The 22,242-nt window shown below is 35.8% G+C and overlaps 1 protein-coding gene across 10 annotated transcripts in view; it reads right to left on the reverse strand.

Annotated features, from left to right (window-relative positions):
* Sntg1 (syntrophin gamma 1) overlaps positions 1-22,242 on the reverse strand; it is a 925,417-nt gene that overhangs the window by 583,218 nt on the left and 319,957 nt on the right. For all 10 annotated transcript variants that reach the window (XM_076564008.1, XM_076564007.1, XM_042270922.2 and 7 more), the window contains one exon: positions 18,023-18,076. In XM_076564008.1, coding sequence (XP_076420123.1) covers positions 18,023-18,049 — 27 coding nt within the window. In that variant the 5' untranslated portion in view covers positions 18,050-18,076. The remainder of the gene's footprint in view (positions 1-18,022; positions 18,077-22,242) is intronic.

The following is a 22,242-nucleotide window of genomic DNA, read 5'->3' on the forward strand; positions in this document are numbered from 1 at the left end:
CCCTCAGGACCCAGCTATGCCAAAAGGATGCTCAAACATACCACAAGGACACCTGCTCAACTATGTTCATAACAGCATTATTCTCAATAGCCAGACATGGAAACCTAGATGCCCCTCACCCCCCCCCAAAAAAAAAATGGATAAGGAAAATGTATATTCACAAAATGGAGTGTTACTCGGCTGTAAAAAAAAAATGACCTCATAAAATTTTCATGCAAATAAATGGATCAAGAAAAATATCACTCTGAGTGAGTTAACTCAGACACAGAAAACAAGCATGGCATGTACTCACTCTTAAGTGGATATTAGGAATAAACTATAGAATAACCCAGCTACAATTCACAGCTCCAGAGAGCCTAGATCATAAGAAGGATGTTTGGAGTTCTTTGGGAAGGGGAAATAGAAGAGATCCCCTGAGTAAACTAGGGACAGAGGAGGGAGGATAGAGGTATGGGAACTTGAAGGAGCAGGTTGGGTGGGCTGGGTATGGAAGGAATTTTGAGGATGGGACAGAGGAGGAAAGTAAAGAAAAAGACTTCTTGATAGGGGTGGCCATTTTGGGGTGAGGGAGAAACCTTGTGCCATGAAAAGCCCCAGGATTCCACAAGGATAACCCCAGTTAAGACTCCTAGCAAGCCAGGTGTTGGTGGCACATACCTTTAATCCCAGCACTCGGGAGGCAGAGCCAGACGGATCTCTGTGAGTTCAAGGCCAGCCTGGTCTACAGAGCAAGATCCAGGACAGGCACCAAAACAACACAGAGAACCCCTGTCTCAGGAAAAAAAAGACTCCTAGCAATAATTTAGAGGGTGCCTGAACTTGTCATCTATTGAAACTACTGTAATCAGATTGGTGATTATCTTAATTGTCACCAGAAATACTATATTCAGTAACTGATAAAAGCAGATGCAGAGATCCATAGCCAAGCACTGGGCTGTGCTCTGGGCATCTTGCTGAATAAAGAGAGGAAGGATTGTAGGAGCCAGGGGAGTCAAGAGACAGCTGATCTGAGCTTGTGGGAGCTTATGAACTCTTGACCAACACTAAGGGAGCCTTCATGAGACCTACCTAGGACCTCTGCATATGTGTGACAGTTGTGTGGCTTGGACTGTTTATAAGGCTCCTATCAGTGAGATCAGGACCTGTCCCTGGAGCTTAACTGGCTTTTGGAATCTGTTCCCCATGTTGGATTACCTTGCCTGGCCTTGATGCCAGGGAAGAACTTTGGCCCTGCCTCAACATGATGTGACATGCTTTGTTCAAGCCCATTTGAGGCCTGCCCCTTTATGAAAGGAGATGGAGGACGAGTGGAAGGGGAGGGGAGTAGATTGGAAGTGGGGAGGATGGACAGGAGAGGGTGGAGGGGAACCTGAGGTCTTTAAAATAAATGAAAAAAAATGTTATTTAAGTAAAAAGTAAAGTAAAGCCACAGAAACAAACAAAAAAGAAAATATTAATACTTAAAATATGAAAGGAATAGGTTTATTGAGACCCAATTTTACATTGCATGGAATTCAACCTTTTAATGTTTGTGGACTGTGCACCACATGTATTATCAGTTTCAAGGAACTATGATTACTCCAAAAGAAGGATAAGAAAGAAAAATCCTGAAAATCTGGTCTCTGTGACTCATCCTTGCTTCAGTGAACATTAAGCCACTTTCTGTCTCTGGCATAAAATTCAAAACTGAAAGTACATGCTTAGGGATTTCTTAGATTTTCACTATGTTATCACCTCTAGTTGTGAGCACATATACCACACATACACAAACAAGTCAACAAACAACTTTATATGTATAAAAAGATGAAAATGAGGGTTGGTTTGTAAACTACAAGGATTAACATAAATATTTAGATATTATAAGTTATATTATTATATATTATATTATAATTATAAATTAGATATTATAAATTAGAATATTTTTATTGCAAGTTCATGTTTTTGCTTGACGCATTTTTGGGAATTGTGTGAACAGACTGAGGACTTCTAAATTTGTTCTTCCTAATCTTATCATGAATCAAGAAGTCAACAGGAACAAAGACTACTTCAAAGAATGATCATTTTCTTTAATAATTTCTGAGTCATACTTGGCTTGATGGATTAATACACAAGTATGTATATTCATCATATTTAAGGAGAGTATGTACTTAAATAAATATTGCCAAGCTTCATCTAGGAATAAGAGTATACATGGACATTATCTGGTCTGTATCCCTAGACAATCCTATAGTGTTTATACAAATACATTTATCATTTAATATTGGTGCTTCCAGTATTACTCTTTTGTGTGGGGCGTGATAATTACATGGATGTGTTTATTTTAACACAAACAATTAAATTTTAGCCAGATATTTGTTATTCATGATACAGAGCACCTTCAAAGATTTTTGGAGTTTGTTCATATTTCATTACTACCAATCCTGAGAAAACCATAGAAACAATGACAGAAGAATATTTATAGACATTTCAAAACTGTTACAGATTTTGTCCTAATCCCAGGCCGAAATTCACTCCATATTTTTTAATTGAATCCAGTAATTCAGATAGTAATTTTTAAAATTAACTATCCTAACATACAAAATTCAAAGGTTTATTAATTTTATATTTATAAAATAAGGAATAGTAGCATAAAATATTAAAGCACCTTGTTTCCTAAAATTAAAACTTTGTGTTTTTTTAGGAACAGATTGTTTGAGTGGGATCTCTACCTCAACCCCTGGCACCCTGGCATCCATATAGCCAAAGAGTCTGAATGTTCTGGTAGAAGATCTACCTCAAATTTCCTCCCCCATCTCTTTCCTCGAACCCACCCTTTCAAAACCCGCTAAACACAGCTCCTCTCCCAGAGAGGCACAAGGCCACTCCCAAAGGATATATAAACTGCAACTCAGAAAACAGAAACGTGGTTTTCCAATCTCTCGTCCCCGTTTCCTCTCTGTGGGGCCAGAAAATCACCCAGGAACACTTTACCCATTAAATTGGTGCTTTTTCTAATTTGGTCTGATTTGGATTACTATGTCAGCAGAGAGGTTTATCAGGGTGCAAAAAAAAAAAAAAAAAAGCTTATCAAAGATAACTTTGCATGTGCAGTAAAAGCACTACAGTTCATAACATACAGTACCTGGAATATGAGATAAAATTTTCAGTCAGTGTGCATTGGCTTCTTGTGATATGATAATATATGTAGTGCAAAATTTTCCTGTTATATGTCAGAACCAAGTCTTCAGCAAAGTTTCACAAAGCAACCCAAAAGCAGGCTGCCAGAAACCCCTCAGATTATATATATATATATTTGATATGGAATTGATTTTTGTTTGCCAGGGGTTCACAAACCTCTTGTTTCTCCTTTGAGTGAAGATCAGTATTCTGCAAAATTGAACCATATTATTATTATTGAAAATAATTTTTTATCATAGAGTATATTCTGGTTTCATTTTTCTTCCCAGATCTTTCCCACTTTCCCAGCTGTTCAACTCTATACCTCTATACCTTCTTTCTCTGTCTCTTTAGAAATAATGCCAGAAAAAGAGAATAAAAAAGAAACATGCACACAGAGACATAGACATACAAACACACACAAACAAAACATAAACACACAGACCATGAAACCATAATGCACAAAGCACCAGTAAGATTTTTAAAGCCCAAATAAATCAATATGAGATTAAAAAAGAAAACAAGTAAAATCTACAGAAGTGATACTCAGTTTGTTTTGCGTTGACCATTACTATTGGGCATTGGACTAACCCCAAAGTGTGATTTATAGGTCCATTCAGACGTCATTAGAGAAAATGATTTTTTTTTTGCAAGTAGTTGTAAATTGGAGATACCTTATTAGGAATGGGAGCTAAGGTCCTCTTTCCCCTCTCAGCTCTGGGACAACATTAGGATAAATCTGTACAAGACCTTTACAAAGTTTCTGTGAAGTCCTATGTTCATTTGTCCCTTTATGTCTGGAAGTCACTCTTTCCTTGAAGTCATCTATCTGCTCTTACTCTTACAATCTTTCCAGTTCCCTTTCCACATAGATCCCTGATCCTTGAGAAGAGAAGTTTGATGAAAAAATCCATTCAGGACTGAGTGTCCTAAACTTTCTCATTCTCTGTACCTTGTCTAGTGGTGGGTCTCTGTATTAGTTCCCATCTGTTACAAGAGAAATCTTCTCTGATAATGGTTGAGGGAGGCATTGATCTATAGGTATAGTAGAATATCATTAGGAGTCATTGTATTGCTATGTTCCTTCAGCAGAACAACAGTATTTGGTTTCCCCTAGGCCCAAGGGACAACTAGTCTGAGTTTCTTGACAACCAAAGCAGTGTTGGGCATGGGTTTCATCTTCTGGAGTGGGCTTTAAATCCAATCAGAGAGTGCATAGTTACACCTGCAAAATTTGTACCACTTTATCATGCAGGCAGGTCATTTTCATAGATTGAAAAGTATGTAGGTAGAGTGATGACTAGTTTTCTCCTGTGGTAATGTGCAAATTACCTCCTGGTTCAAGGAATACTAGTCAGAATGGATGGAGGCTCTAATTAAGCACCAGCTCAATATCTCTCCACTATATTCATTAAGATATATAAGTATCCTCTTTAGAAATAGGGTCTTACCTTCAGTTAGTAGAAAGGAACTAATTGCCCAAGTTGTTAGAGATATCCATTGGACCCCTATAGCCAATAACTCTGTAAACCAATCCTGACACTGGGTATTTAACTTGTAAATGAAAGATGCCTAGTTGCAGAATTGTCTCTGCAATTATTTTCTGACTCCATTTATACTTTTTTCAGACATGCTTATATTTAAAGAACCTTAAATTTAAGAAGCTCATAGGTTTCTGTATGACTTTACAAATGTCTCAGAGTTAGTTGTCTCTCCTCATATTCCTTCTCTTACACTCTCTTTCTCTCCTTCCTCATTTATTACTTATGCTCTTATTCCCTCTTCCAATCTCTCTATAACTATAGATTCTCCTTCCCATTACTTGAGAGATATTCTCTTTTTTGCTAGTCTCTTGCTATATACCTATACCTAACCTTGTTGGATATATATATATATATATATATATATATATATATATATATATATACCAATGGTTAAAAGCTACCATCTACATATAAGTGAATGCATAAAATAATTGTCTTTTGGGGTCTGGGTTAACTTACTGAGGATAAATTTCTTACTAGCTCCATAAATTTATCAACAAACATCATGATTTCCTTTTTAATAGCTGAATAATATTCCACTGTGTAAATGTACCACAACCTCATTGCCCCGTTCATTTGTTGATGGACATCCAGGCTATTACCAAATTCTGCCTATTATGAATAGAACAGCAATTAATATAGATGAGCAAGTAAGTTTTATAGTTTGGTGGCACTTGTCCAAGAGTAGGATAGCTGGATCTTGAGGTAGATCTATTTCTTACTTCCTGAGGAACTGCCACACTAATCTCCATAGTGGTTATACAAGTTTGCACTCTCACAAGCTTAGAGTAAGTATTACCTTTTCCCCATATCCTTGTCACATTAGCTGTCATTTGTTTTATTGATCTTGGCCATTCTGACTAATATATGACAAAAATCACAGTAGTTTTGATTTGCACTTCCTGAAAACTAACGACATTGAACACTTTTTTTTGTTTCTCAGTCATTTGTGTGACATCTTTTGAGATCTATCTATTTAGTTCTATATTCCATTATTTAATTGGGTTATGTGTTTTCTTTATGTCTAGTTTTTGTTATTGTTGTTATTTATATATTTTAGAAATTAACTATCTTTATCTATGTAATTGGTAAAGATCATTTCCCATTCTGTAGTTTCATGCTTTGTCTAAATAATGATATCCTCTGCCATATAGTTTGTTTTCAGTTTTAGAAGGTTCCACTACTTGTTCTTAGTGACCTTCCTGTCAGTGTCTTGTTCAGAAGTCTTTCCCTGTGCCAACGAGTTCAAGACTATTGCACAGGTACTCTTCTATTAGATTCAGTGTATCTAATATGTTGCGTTCCTTGGTATATTGGAGTTGAGTTTTTTGCAAGGTCATAAATGTAGATCTATTTGGATTCTTCTATGTAGTAATCAAATTTGGCCAGCACCAATTGTTAAATATGCTGTCTGTTTTCCAGTGTGTATTTTTGGCTTCTCTCTCATCAATGAGGTGTCTATATGCATGTAGACTTTTCTCTGTGTCTCTAGTTCATTTCTATTTATTAACATGTCTGATTTTTATGCCAGTGCATGCTTCTTTTATTACTGTGCCTCTATAGTACAATTTGAGATTGGGCATGATACCTCCAGCTTTTTTTATTATTCAGGAATGTTTTATCTCTCCTGGATTTTGTGTTTTCATATGAAGTTTAAGCTTGTCCTTTCAAATTTAGTAGATTTATGCTGGTATTTTGATATATATTTCATTGAACCTCTAGATTGCTTTGGGTAGGATGGCCATTTTTACTGTCTCATGTGCTGAGGAACACTTTTTAAAATCTTTTGTCACAAAGAATTATTCTGTTGCTACTGTATAAGAATGCTGCCATTTTTTTGAAAAATGGAAACTTCCTTGATTTCTTTCTTCCTTTCTAGTAGTAACACTCATATCAGCTCCTAACTAAATCATGACTACTAATTTGTCATACAATCTTATACAAATAAGCAGATCTAGAGCATACAAATACTTCAACACCTCATTATTTTTCACTTCATATGAGACAGTTTTTTCAAAACTTTCATATGGAAAATCCTCTCATGTTTACAATTTGATCTTGGCCAGTTAATGTGAAACACTCTAAAGAAAATGGAGAGATTTGGATATAAAATTACTAATCAAAACCAAATGATCAAAATTGACTGTATCTGGTGATATTTTTATGTATGTGTATTATGTGTCAATATTTCCACTTGTGTAAGAAAATAATTGATTATCACAGTCACATTTCAACTTAAAGATGAGAGAATGGGTTTACTATTTCACATGAAAGTTAAAGGAGAATCCAGGTAAAATATGAGGAACTCAGATCTTCCAGGAGTGATTGTCATTTCCAGTGGAACATTGTAAGCACTGATTCAAGAAATGTACAAAAATTTCCTTAATTATTACATAGCTGCATAAGAGAAAACACAGATCTTGAATACACTTTAACCTCTGAAAGTATGAAATTGAAAAAAATCATGGAACTTTTTAATGGATCACAACTCACACATCAACAGATAAGTGTTTGGGGCAAATCACAAACTAGAACATATTTAGAAATGATTATAGTGTACCAATATTGAACCATGAGAATTTAGCCACAAAGTATGGCAAGGCATTTAAATTTACACACATTTATTTTTGAAAATATTGAGTAACATTAATAAGACAAGACATAAATTAGACAATAATTCATTAGCATATTCATACTTTTTTTTTTTTTTTTTTTTTTTTTTTTTTTTTTGTTTTTTTTTTTCGAGACAGGGTTTCTCTGTGTAGCTTTGCGCCTTTCCTGGAACTCACTTGGTAGCCCAGGCTGGCCTCGAACTCACAGAGATCCGCCTGCCTCTGCCTCCCGAGTGCTGGGATTAAAGGCGTGCGCCACCACCGCCCGGCTTCATACTTATTTTTAATATGCATATGTAAATAAGATAGAAGATAATAGCTGATTAGAAAGTATCATAAAGACAGGAGCTATGTCATTCTGAATAGAAGACATGTTCAAGAAGTGACATAATAGTTATGGAAGGGTTAAATGCACAGTTCATGTGGTACAAGAAGATTATAACAAAAGATATTCAAGATACTGAGCCTGTGTGGTCCAGCAAGTGACCACAGGATGAGGACAGAGGATAACAGGGTTTCAGGCCCTGGTGTGATGAATGTGGCAAGGGTTTTAGGATCATAAGGATATGGCAGGTTAAGCAGTATGTTTTTTTATATAATTTTTGTTTATTTGTTTTTTAAAACAAGGTTTCCCTGTGCAGCCATGGATGTCCAGGAACCCACCATTTGTACCAGGTTGGCCTTAAATTAAGACATCCATTTACCTGCCACTGACTCCTCAGTGGTGAGATTAAAAACGTGTACTATAATACCCAGCTAAATTTATTTATTCTAAAAATTTCATGTTTTTTTGACAACTTCATTAATAAGCACTGTATCTAAGTTACTCCCACCCCTACCATACATCAGTTTCTTGAAACTGCTTCTTCTGAAACGCATTCTCTCTCTTGCATGTAAAAATTAATGCATTTAAATAGCCTTACTCATAATACATGTGTCCAGGTCTAAACATTCAGGATTGTGCAAACTAATATGTGAGCTCACCCATGGAAGAAATTTATTCTTTCTCTCTCAGAAGCCATTAGCTCTTCATCCATGGGTGGGACCATATGGAATTATTCCAAAATGTGTTGATATGTTGATGTGCTGGCTAGTCTTATCTCAACTTGACACACAAACTAGACTTATCTGAAAGGATGAAATCTCAATTGAGAAAATGCCCTCATAAGATCTGGCAGTGAGGCATTTTCTTAATTACTGATTGATGGGGAAGGTATCAGTCCATTCTGGATGGTTTCATTTACAAGCTGGTGGTCCTGGTTTCTAAAACAAAGCAAGCTCAGAAAGCCATGGGGAGCAAGGCAGTAAACAGCACCCTTCATGGCCTCTGCATCACCTTCTGCCTCCTATTTTCTATCCTGTTTGATTTCCTGTCCTGACTTCCTTCAATGATGGATGACAATGTGGAAATATAAGGAAAATAAACACTTTCTCCCAACTTACTTTTTGGTTATGGTTTTTTACTGAAACAAAAGAAATCCTGACTAAGAGAGTTGACATGGCAACCAGTTTTGTCATTTTATGTTGACCGTGCTGAGGGAACCATATTCTTGAGAGTTCAAGGCTACATTTTTCTTTTCTTTCTTTCCTTTTTTCTTTTTTTCTTTCTTTCTTCCTTTTTTTGATGTGGAGTGAAAGATACATTTATTTTAGGGATTAAGAAGTATTTAAAATATAGTTAGAAACTACTTTAGTTTAGGAAAATTGCTTTAGTAGACACTTAGCACTTATAACGTCTCCAGTCATGAGTAATGAATTAGTAATAATTCCCTTTCATCAAGCTAGATTTGAATCCAATTATGCAGCTTATGATTATTTATAAAATAAGCAGTCTATTATTATACCATTGGGGATATCTTGCTAAGCTAATCAGTGTTGTGTTCACAGGCTTTAGAGCTGTGGACTTCTGGTTGCTCTGCTTCCTTGGTTGAACCATTATGCTAATCACTGTGAATTAAAATAGGTCTATTGTAAGATCCAGCAATGAAACTCCTGGGTATATACCCCCCAAATGATATTGTATCTCACACATAATTCTATAGCCATGTCTATTGCTCGTTTATTCATAGTGGAGAGAAAATTGTAACAACCTAAATGCCTTTCAGCTGATGAATGTGTAAAGAAGATATATAACATATACAACATAGAATATTCAGTGTCAAGAAAAATGAAATATCTTTTATTGCTAAAAATGATGGAATTTAATGTATTATACTGAGTGAAGTAACCTACACCCCCAAGAAAATTGGCTCATGTTGTCTTTCATTTGTGAATCACAGATCTAAATCTGTGAGTATATAATCTGAAATAACCTAAGAAGCTAGGATAGTAAAAAGGGACCATGGTGATATGGATTTTTAGAGATGGTGATGATAGCAGACAGATGGTATGAAGGGATAATGGGGAAAATGGGAAGAGGGACTTTTAACTGGGAAGGGGGAGAAAGGTTTACACAGGGAAAAGGGGAAGACAATGAGATATATAACACAAAGGATGTTTGGAAAAGCAATAGGGAAACATTTTATAGGCTTACTTAAAATACATATAAAGTGTATATATATATGTGAGCTCTGAGGGAAGGGTTTGATGATTCACATACCATTGAACACTGAATGTTCCAATGTATTACACTCTGTACCTTGTCCAGTTGTAGGTCTCTGAGTTAGTTCCTATATACTACAAGAGGAAGCTTGTCAGATAATAGCTGAAAGACGCACTGATCTAGAGGTATAGTGGTTGTCATTAGGAATAAATTTATTGTTATGTTCCTTGGCAGAACAATAGTATCTAGTTTTCCCCTAGGCCCAAGCCTGATCCACCATCAGGTTTTGTTCTACCAGAACAGTGTCAGGCATGGTTTCCATTTTATGGAACATATTTTCTAAACTAATCTGTTATTCTGTGCCTTTTTTGAGTAATTGAGTTGATTTTCATTGACAGTTATCAATGAGAAGTGTGTCATTCTTGTTCAGTGATGTCTATGAATGATATCCCTAAGGGGATAGTAGTAACACACATACCTTGGTGGTAACTAATAGCTCTTTAATTGGACTTAAGATATACTCAAAAGAGGTAGAGTGTCCATGTCTGTTACTGGAAACCTAGTTGTCTACTCAGTGTTAGCAAAGGCATGATTATTTGGAGGAGAAGTAATTAACCACTAGATTGATAAATTAGCATAATCCCTAGCAACACTCTATAAACATTTGTCCTTATAGTTATAAATGAGTGTAGTTGTCACCATTCATCAAGTAAACTTCCCTTTGCATCAGATGGAAACCAGTACAGAAAACCACAACCATCAAAATGTAGAGTTTTAAAGCCTAATCCAAACTGATAAGTCTAAAAAACATTCTCAGACCTAAGGTATGGGGAACACTGTGGAAGCATCAGTACTGTGTAAGAGCCAAAAGAACATGGACTTCACTGTGAGATTGCAACTGTGTCTCCTAGCAACAGAAGAATTATACCCATAATGTCCCAGCACCACAACTATCAAAACATTAACTGAACAAGGATAACAACAAACATGCCAAACTGCATGGAGAAAATCTTAGGAGGCTTCAATCCTATACAGTTGACTGAATAAAGCTGGGAACAGGAGAGGTGGCCTTCCTCAAAAAAGAGCAGACCAACTTATTTTCCAATGTCAAAAGTCAGCCATGAAAACATACATACAAATAACATTAAAACAATTTTACAGTTATATTTAGGAATGTATATGTATATGCAGTAATAATTAGTGCAAAAAAGATGTCATGAATGTAAAAGAGAGTGGGGAGGGTCCTATAGGAAGGGTTCATGGGAGGAAAGAAAAGAGAAATATCATAACTAAAACATAATCTCAAAAAGAAAAAAAGAGAAATCAGCATTAGTTACATAAAGTGTTTTTAAATGGAAACTTATCTGATCAGGTTTCTTCAGTTTTATTACAAGCAAGAGAACTCACGTTCATTTAACAGTGTTTTTTAAATTTTATTTATTTATGTGTATTAATGTTCTTCATACATGTATATCTATGAATTACTTGAGTTCTTGTTATCTACAGAAGTTAGAAGAAAGTATGAGTACCCCGGTTCTTTGAGAAAATAAACAAGATAGACAAATCCTTATGAAAATAAACTAAAATGCAGAGAGAGAATATCCAAATTAACAAAATCAGTAACAAAATGGGGGACAGAGCAATTGATACCAAGTGAATACAGAGGCTCTGTAAGGCATACTTTAAAAACCTACATTCATCAATTGGAAAACCTAAAAGAAACGGATATGTTTTTTGATAAATAGCACTTACCAAGTTAAATCAAGTTCATTTAAGCAATTTAAAGGAACCCATTACCCCAATTTTTAAAACACTCATTACATGTTTCCAAACCATAAAAGCCTAAGATAAGATTGTTTAAGTATAAAATTCTACCAGACTTTCAAAGAAGAGTTAACATTAATACTTCTAAATTTATTCTACAACATAAAAACAGAAGAGAAATTACACAATTCATTTTATGAAGCCAGTTACCCTCATCACACAGCATAGAAAGACCCCAAAAAGAAAGAGTATTACAGATAGTTTCCCTTGTGAAAATATATGCAAAAATACTCAAAAAATAATTGCAAACCAAATCTCAGAACACATCAAATAGAACATTGTAACTGAAAGTTTTTTTGTGTGTCCCTGCCTACTGGCAGTCTGGACAGATCTCTCACACTTGTGTCCCCCAAATAAACACACAGAGACTTATATTACTTATAAACTATATGGTTGTGGCAGGTTTCTTACCATCTAGTTCTTTTATCTTAAATTAACCAATTTCTATTCATCTATAAGTTGCCACATGGCTTGTGGCTTATCAGTACTTTATATCTTACTTCTCGTGGCCATGGCAGCTGGCAGTGTCTCCTGACTTAGCCTTCCCCTTCCCAGATTTCTCCTCCCTGCTTATCGTGCCTATACTATATTTCCTGCCTGGCTACTGGCCAATCAGTATTTTATTTATCAATCAATCAGAGCAACACATTCACAGCATAAAGAAAGACATCCCAGCAGAACATCTACCATGATCAAGTAGATTTCATCCCAAAAATTCAGGAATAGATCAATACACAAAAATCAGTCAATGTATCTATTATATAAATAAACTAAAAGGAAAAACCATATGATTGTTTCATAAAGGTAAAAAGGTCTCTGTAAAAATTCAACACCTCATCATGATAAAAGTTCTGGAGAGATTAAGGATATGTGGGATATACATAAACATAATAAAGACAAGCCCATAGCCAACATGTAATTAAATGGAGAAAAACTCAAAGCAACTCCACTAAAGTCAGGAATGAGGCTTGGTTTCTACTCTCTACACTTCTCCAATGTAGTATTTGATGTCTTAGCAAGAACAATAAGAAAACTGAAAGAGACAATGGGAATACAATTTGTAAAGAAAGACATCAACATATTTTTGTACATGATATGATTGTTCACATAAGTGATTCTAAAAACTTCACTAGGGAACTATTACAACATTTAAACACTTTCAACTCACAAAATAACAGTAGATCCCCCACCCCTTTATATAAACATGACAAACAGTCCAAGAAAGAAATCAGAGGAATAACACTTTCACAATAGCCTCAAATAATATGTAATATTTTGAGGTAACCTTGACCAATCAAGTGAGGTGTGTGCATGGCAAAACCTTCAAGAATTTGAATAAGGAATTTGAAGAAGATTAATAAAAAGATTTCTCATGCTCAGTTATCTATAGTATTAATATAGCAAAGACAGCCATCCTACTAAAGGCAATCTTCAGATTCAAGGTAATCAGCATCAAATTTCTAATACAGTTCATAACAGATCTTGAAATGACAATTCTCAGATTCATATGGAAACACAAAAAATGCCAGGATAACTAAAACTATCACAAACAACAGCCTGAGTTATCATCACCCAATTTTTTAAAAGTTGTACTACAAAGCTATGGTAAGAAAAACAGCCAGGCAGTGGTGGCACACACCTTTAATCCCAGCACTTGGGAGGCAGAGCCACATGGATCTTTGTGAGTTCGAGGCCAGCCTAGTCTACAGAGTGAGATCCAGGAAAGGCGAAAACCTACACAGAGAAACCCTGTCTAGAAAAAAAAATGTAAAACACCATAGCACTAGTACAAAAGTAGACATGGTGTCCAGTGAAATTTAGTTGAAGGCACAGATATAAGTCTAGATACCTATGAACATCTAATTTTTTTATAAAGAAACCAGAAATACACTCTGCAAAAAAAGACAGCATTTTCCACAAATGGTGCTGCTCAACTGCATGTCTGAATGTGGAAGAACACAAATAGATCCAGACTTATTAACCTGTACAAACCTCAACTCCAAATGGGCCTCAACATAAAAACAGATACATTGAAAATAATAGAAGAGGATGTTAGGAATAGCTTTGTATGTATTTACACAGAGGAAAGCTTTCTGAACAGAACTCTGCAAGCTCAGGCACCAAGATCAACAATTAATAAATGGGACCTCATGAAACTGAAAAGCTTGTGTAAGGCAAAGGACACTATACTTAGGACAAATCAATAGCCTACAGAATGGGAGAATGTTGTTACCAGTACTACTTCTGATAGAGGCCTATTATCTAAAATATATAAAGAATTCATGAATTTAGATATTAAAACATCAAATAACACAATAAATGGTGTATAGATGTTAACAGAGAAGTCTCAAAACAGGAAATTCAAATGGTTGTGAAATACTTAAAGAAATGCTCAACATCCATTACCTTACCCATCATGGGAATGTAAATTAAAACTACATTAAGAGTCTATCTTGTACCTGTCAAAATGTCAAAAAGTGGAACAAGAAAAACACTTATCCATTGCTGGTCAGAGTGCAAACTTATACAGCTAGTATGGAAATCAATATGGTTGTTCTTCAGTAATTTTTGAATTGATCTCCCTTAAGATCCATTTGTACCACTCTTAGATGCTCACCCAAAGGATGCTTCATTCTACCTCAGAGATACTTGCTAAACCATGTTCATTTCTGATTTATTCATAATAGCCAGGAATTGTTAAAATATAGATATTCCTCAAGAGATGAATAAATAAAGAAAATATGGTCCATTTATGAAAAGTATTATTACTCAGCTTCTTAAAATAGGGTCAGAGGAACATCCTGAAATTTTCAGATAAATGGATGGAAATAGTAAAAAAAAATATCCCGAGTGAGGTAAGCTTGAGCTATAAACATAAATATAATATATATGGATATTAAACATTAAGTAAATAACCAATCTATAATATATAGACCCAGAAAGGTTTAGTATAGAGAAAGAGACTATGGAGGGATTCATGGTCTCTCTGTGAGGGGAAAATAAATAGTTTTTATGGGTGGATGGGTCAGAGACAAGATGGAAATGATAAGATGGGGAATGTGAGGAAGATGGGATTGAATGAAAGAATGTAGAAAGAGAGGTTGGAATTGAGGGGCACTTGAGAGATGGTACGAAAATGTAGTGGAGTGGAAAGTTTCTAAAATATTTCAAAGCTAGTCTAATGATGTCTCCTAATAATGAGTGAGACAGAGTCTCAACTGGCAATCTTATATACTACATTGCATTCAATTGAGTTTTTGGCTAAGGGTGTCTCATGGAAATCCTCAGACAGCAATCATTGTTGCCAAGACAACGGGTGGCATTCTGCTGAGGACAACAGACTCACAAAGTCATTGTAATTGGAGAAATTGATCATCTTTATTATGGGAAGGTACTCTGCAAGCTACCAAAGGAAAAACATAAACACCAACAGGTTGTGTTTTGCCTACAAGTTATGCTACAGCAATGATGGTCCAGAAGTTAAAGGAGTAGCCAACTAATGTCTGATTTGACATAGGGACCACACCACAGGATGGAACACATACAAACAGTGTTTGAAAAACCAGGAACCAGAGACTAGAGAGCTCAGCAACCTGGTATAGATCAGAACACTACTTGATTTAAAAAAAATCATTAACATCCAATAATATTCTGCTATAATCACAAATTAGTGCCTTATTCAGATATCGTCAGAGAAACTTCCTCTTTAGCAGACAGGAACAGAAGCAAAGACTCACAGTTGGACATTAGACAGAGACAGAAATGTCCTTGGAACATACCGTCCTAAATGCGTCTCCTTTGAATCCCTCCCCTCTGAGTTTAGGGAACCTTATGGAAGAGATTAGATACACTGAAAGAGTCAAAGGTGAAGGACATTAGAAAAACAGGCCTTTTAAATCAACTGAGTAAGTGTAAGGTGAACTCACAGGGACTGAAGCAGCAATCACAGGCCTTATGTGGGTCTGCACTTAGTCCTCTTCCTATATATTTTAGCTTTGTATTTTTATGAGAGTCCTGAGTATGTGAGCAAGTAGGTCTCTGATTCGTTTGGCTGTTCTTGGGATTATGTTCCTTCTATTGAGTTGCCTGGTCAGGCCTCAGTGTAATGGTTTTTGTTTTATCTCATATTTTATTTTGTCATGTTTGGTAGTTATCTCTTAGAAATCTGTTCATTCCTAATGATAGACAAAAAGTGATTGGATTAGAGAACAGGGGATGTGGGGAAGTACTGAGAGGAATCAAGGAAGGGTAAACTGTAATCAGGAGATATGATAAGAATAGAATCTATTTTCAATTTAAAAACTAAAATAAGAAAATCATAGAATGTGATATATATCTTTTTCAATACTACTTCAATAAGTAAAATTTATGACATGGAGTTATTGAGTTGAAAACTTGAATAAACCATACACCTTGACCTTAGAGTTTTCTCTGACTCAAATTAAACTTGTTTGTAAAGCATTTTAGGCAAATGTCTATATTTAATTGGAAATGTCAGAGGGCAAATATATTTATAAACTATCATCCTATTTTCATTTTTGAAAATAAAACAAAACACAAAGATTTCATAATAAAAACAATTTATCATTTTCAGAAAAACCTCATGTATATTTTACTTTTAGCCATCTGTCAGAACTTTATCAACCAGGCACATTTACAATTCCTTTGTAGGACAATAAGGAATTGCTTTCCACAATCTCATGCAAGAGATTACAATGCATTCCATTTCAAATCTAAAGTAAATAAGAAGTAAAGAATTTTACTTTCTGTTTGTTTTTAACACTAACATGGATACTAAGTTGTAATTGTTCTTGTTTTCAGTAGGGCTCTCTTTGTAAAATAAAATACTTAAAATTTTAGATAAATGCAAAATATTTTATCTATGAATATTTGTAGTTTTTTGTTGTTTTTTTTTTTTTGTTGTTGTTTTTGTTTTTCGAGACAGGGTTTCTCTGTGTAGCTTTGCACCTTTCCTGGAGCTCACTTGGTAGCCCAGGCTGGCCTCAAACTCACAGAGATCCTCCTGGCTCTGCCTCCCGAGTGCTGGGATTAAAGGCATGCGCCACCACCGCCCGGCCGAATATTTGTATTTTTTTCCTGAGAATTTTTATAAAATAATAGTGCTTTACTGAATCATAGAAAGAAAAAAGAGACAGTCTTTTATACTAAGATACAGCATTATATTCCTTAAGGCCCAAGTCCATGCATTATAGAAGTACACACTTGATAGGACTCTCATACCCTGAAAAGAATATGCATCATTTTAACTCATACCAAGTTTAAGGGTAGTGCTACACAGAATTCTAATTGCATAAAAAACTTACGTAGGATTAAGACCACAAAATCTCAAAGTATTAGTAATGATAGAAGCACAAATACTTTTAAGTTAGAATTGTTTATGTGCCAACAGAACCTTTTAATATGTTCCTTCTGTGCCATCATGTAATGCATAGCTTATAGAAAAGAACAGTTCAGTCATGCTGCCATGCTCTAAGATTAAAGGCCTCTCAAGTGATCTTGGTTCTCTTCATTTTTCTTTCTTTCTTTCTTCCTTTCTTTCTTTCTTTCTTTCTTCCTTCCTTCCTTCCTTCCTTCCTTCCTTCCTTCCTTCCTTCCTTCCTTCCTTTCTTTCTTTCTTTCTTTCTTTCTTTCTTTCTTTCTTTCTTTCTCTCTTTCCTCTCTCTCTCTCTCTCTCTCTCTCTCTCTCTCTCTCTCTCTCTCTCCCCCTTCCTTCCTTCCTTCCTTCCTTCCTTCCTTCCTTCCTTCCTTCCTTCCTTCCTTCCTTCCTTCCTTCCTTCCTTCCTTTCTTTTTTGGGATTTTGGTTTTTATTTTTTGAGATATGTTATTTTCTGCATAGCCATGCCTCTCCTGGAACTTGAGATGTAGACCAGCCTGACCTGGAACTCACAGAGATCTGTCTGCCTCTGCCTCCCAATTACTGAGATTAAAGGTAAAAAAGGCATGTGCCACCACCTCCCAGCTTTGACCTTGGTTTTCTTTTTTTTTTATTTATTTTTTATTTTATTTTATTTTATTTTTTGGTTTTTTGAGACAGGGTTTCTCTGTGTAGCTTTGCGCCTTTTCTGGAACTCACTTGGTAGCCCAGGCTGGCCTTGAACTCACAGAGAACCGACTGGCTCTGCCTCCTAAGTGCTGGGATTAAAGGCGTGCGCCACCACCGCCCAGCCTTGACCTTGGTTTTCTACCTTTAAGGAATAAAATGTACTTTGGTGGTAATGAGCCCTTCATTCCTTCTCTAGGAAAAGCAGTGTTTCATGTTCATAAAGTCCAGCCAGTTGTTTCCTGGTTACAATCTGTAACAAGCAGAAAATCTTTGGCCTACCTCCTCACATGTAGTTCTGAAATCCATGTGCTGTGGTACTGTGAAGGATGTGGTCTGTAAAGAAAGAAAGAGTGAGTTATTCATAGGCAGCATGGAGGTCAATACAGAAAATAGCACAAGAAACCAAAGTACTGCTGTGAGAAAATAGCATTGATATCCAGCTATAAACAACAAAACAATAGGAAAAAGAAGACATTAAAAATATTCACCTCAACTTTTGTTAAAGTATGAACAACTCCCAATAATGCAGTATAATGGAGAACATTCCAATCCTAATTGGGCATGTTATTACCTTCTTTTCTCAGTTTTTTTTCTCAGTTGTATCATTTGTTTTGGAATCTCAGGTTTTGAGAGGGAGAACTTCAAAAAATGTAAATAAATATTGCCTTTCATCTGCTTATCTCTTGAATGAAAAGCTAATTAATCTTACTCTTTGTAATTGAAATGCTATATGCATGAATAATTCTCTCAGAAACTTAAATTTTTATACAGAAACAGTATGAGGCAATAAAGAAAGTTATTCACCATTTGCATAATGATAAGATAATTGAAAATAAAAATTTCCAACAAATATTTTCACATAGAGATGACTATATAGCTAAGTGATGAAGATAGATTTAAGTGGATATAATGATTTTAAACTTTTAGCATTCTGTTTACAATATATGTTGACCCTAAGAAAGGTAAGCATTGAAAAAACAACAACAACAACAACAAAAGAAAGGATCTCTATACAATAAAACAAGACAGTGTCCAGCTTAGCATAATAATTACACAGAGAACACTTCAGGGAAAATGTATAATTTTCAAGTAGAAAGTTCTCTGCTACTCAAAATGTACTGTCTTTGAAATAATAAAGCCCTTCTTCCTGTGTCACAGTGTGTTGTATGACATCAAGGAACACTTGATCAAGTAAGTGCAGAAAAACTGTGCCTTCACTGTCATTGATTGCTTGGCTCCCACATAATTGAAACTGGCCATTTCCAGTAAAAAAACTAAATATTTTATGGAACTTATAAACAATACAGAATATGTTTTCTGGATTGTCAACCTAATTTTACTTTTACTGAAATACATAAGATGACTTGTTGCCATACACTTACACAACAACAAATCATTAGCCATTAAAAGGCAGCCTTATGAAAAAAAAGGCTTTCCTTTCTACAAAAGTAAGAAAACTGGTATTACTTATAAAAAACAGAAGGAGAAGCACACAGACCTGAGTTCAATAGTTCAATACATTATACACATGTGAAGAAAAAGGAGGAGGAGGAGAAGGAGGGGGAGGGGGAGGGGGAGAGGGAGAGGGAGGAGACGGGCAAAGTAGATCTCTAGCATGCACTAGCAAGCCAGTCCAGCCAAATCAGTGAGCTCTAATTTCAGATTGGGACCATGTCTTAAAAAATAAGATAGAGAGTAATTGAGAAAATAACTTGGCATTGACCTCTAGCCTACAGACACACATATAAAGAAGTGCAAGTGCACAAAAACATACATGAACACCATGATACATAAATAAAAATAAGAGATGTTAAAATTAATCCTTTACTAGTAATAATTGATGATTGATACAGACATGAAGATATTAAGCAATAATATACACCAAACCTCATATTTAGATTCTTATACTGAATATAACTTAAGCATATGCAACTTAAGATATGTTATTTCATAACAATGTAATACATTTAAACAGTATCTCTACCTATTTGACTTTACTGTTTTATCATATCTTGCTTTTTATATTATTTAAAACAATCTTTAAGTTTAAAAAGTTTAAATATAGTTTGATGATATTCTTCTTCTCTATCCAAATCTAAATACTTTTTTATTCCCTAATCGTCCAACTTCAAGTTCTTTCTCAAAAAAAAAGCCAAATATAAAAACAAAACCCCAAAACCAAGAAAAAACAAAATAAAACCACACCAAAAAATAAGAAACAAACAAACAAAACAAGACACCAAACTTTGTGTGACCAAATAAGAGCACACACAGGAGCACAAACACACACACACACACACACACACACACACATACATACACACACAAAAAAAACAAAACAACAACAACAACAAAACAGACATGTTTGGTGTATGTTGATCCTGATGATGAGGCCTGTCTTAGTGTGGTTGATATCCCTGTATAATTATATTGATGAAAATTGCTTTTCTCTCTCCCAGCAAGTATAAATTATAGTTCATTCATTAAACTTTCCCCTAGTGGCTAAGATGTCATTAACTCATCCATATATATATATTTGTATGTTTATATATATATATATATCACAATCATTTCCAAGTTGGACAAAACAATAGAAGGAAAGATCACAAGAGAAGTCACAAGAATCAGAGGCCCACTCATTTTCACACTCAGGAATCACATAAAAACACTAAACTGGAAGCTCTAATATATACTCAGAAGACCTGGTGCAGACCCATGCAGGCTCTGTGCCTGCTGTGTTAGTCTTGGTAAGTTTTGCATGTGGTGACTTAGAGCAGTGGTCCTTAACCTGTGGGCCAAGGCCCCTTTGGGAATTTGAATGACCCTTTCAAAAGATCACCTAAAACCATTGGAAAACACAGATTCACAAAATAGGATTCACAAAAGCAGAAAAATTACAGTGATGAAGTAGCAACAAAAGTAATTTTATGGTTGGGGGTCACTACAACCTGAGGAATGTATTAAAGTGTTGAAGCATTAGGAAGGTTGAGAAATAGTGATGTAGAGGGTCTTATTTTCTTGATATCCTCCTTCAATTCTGGCTCATACAATCTCTTCACTTCTTTTTCTTTGGAGTTCCCTGAGCTCTGAGGGTAGGGATTTGTTGGAGACATCAGATTTATAGCTGAGTGTTCCAATATCTCTCACTCTCTGCATCATGTCTGGATATGGGTCTCTATATTTCTATCCATCTGCTGCAGAAGGTTGCATCTCTAATCATAGGAGAACAAAGTACTAATCTGTGCATATAGGAGAATATCACTAGGAATCATTTAGTCAGTAGCTTTTTTCATTTTTTACACAAATATTACTTGGTAGTGTCTTAAGTCCCTGAACTATCTAGTCTCTGGTCCTTGATCATCCAAACAATGTTAAGTATGGGTTTGATTTCATGGAGTGGGCCTTAAGTATTATCAGTTATTGCTGCTTGTTCCCACAAGCTCTGTGCCACAATAGCCCTAGCATAACTTGGAGTAAGGACACCATTGTAGATGAAGATTTTGAGACTGGCTAGGTGTTTACATTTCTTTTTTGATAGCGTGCATTGTACCTTCCTATACTTAAGATGCTGAAACATAGAGGTTAAGATCTATATAGGCACCGACTTGATATCAGCTGAGGAATTGGTGTGGTGAGGTTAGCTGTGGCCTGTTCTGTTTCTCTGATATTTCAACTTTCACCCCCACACCTGGCTCTGGGTTTATTTTTATTAACAAGACCCTTTAAGATTTGTGCTACATCTGGCACCCAATGTTTGTGGTATGAATTCACAAAAAAGCCACTTGCCTGTGGCCTTGCAGGCCCCAGCTCAGACCGGAGCTACCTTCAGCCAGTTGTGGTGGCACACGCTGGTAGGATTTACTGAAGGAGGCAGAGGAAGGAGGATCCCAAGTTTGAATCTGGCCTAGAAAGCTTGCTAAGATGAAGCCTGGGCCGAGCCAAAAACGGTGCCTGTGGAACAATGGAAGCAGCATTTGCTGCTCTGGGTTGCTGGCTCCTTCTCATCATGTTGGTGACTGCGGTGATGCTGCTACCTGTGATGAAGGGTTTGTTGCTGCTTGTTCAGAGAAGAATTGCCAGGACCGTTGTGTTACAAGGAAGCACTGACAAAGGTCAGTTTGGAAAAGTTTGGCAAGACAAATGGTGGGGAGAAATAGCTGTGAAGACATTGTCTTCTAGGGAAGAATGTTCATGGCTCTGAGAGACACACATTTATCAGACTGTGATTACTCCAAACCACAGAGGTGGCACAAAGAAAAAAATTCTGTAGGGAGACATGACCATGCCTAACAGCAACTTTGAAATCTTCAAGAGAATTACAGGAGCCCACAACAATGATTCCACATGGACTATGGTAAAACCATTAAGCTAATTAACACCACGGAAAGATCGGCTTTGGACTAGAAACTGCTCAGGACAATTTCAAGATGGCTAGCTGAGATGATCTAGATTCACAGACAACTCAAGCAAGGACTTGAGACAAGCCCTACATTTTCCTA

This window comes from Peromyscus maniculatus, chromosome 2 (genome assembly GCF_049852395.1).
Source record: "Peromyscus maniculatus bairdii isolate BWxNUB_F1_BW_parent chromosome 2, HU_Pman_BW_mat_3.1, whole genome shotgun sequence".
Lineage (NCBI taxonomy): Eukaryota > Metazoa > Chordata > Mammalia > Rodentia > Cricetidae > Peromyscus > Peromyscus maniculatus.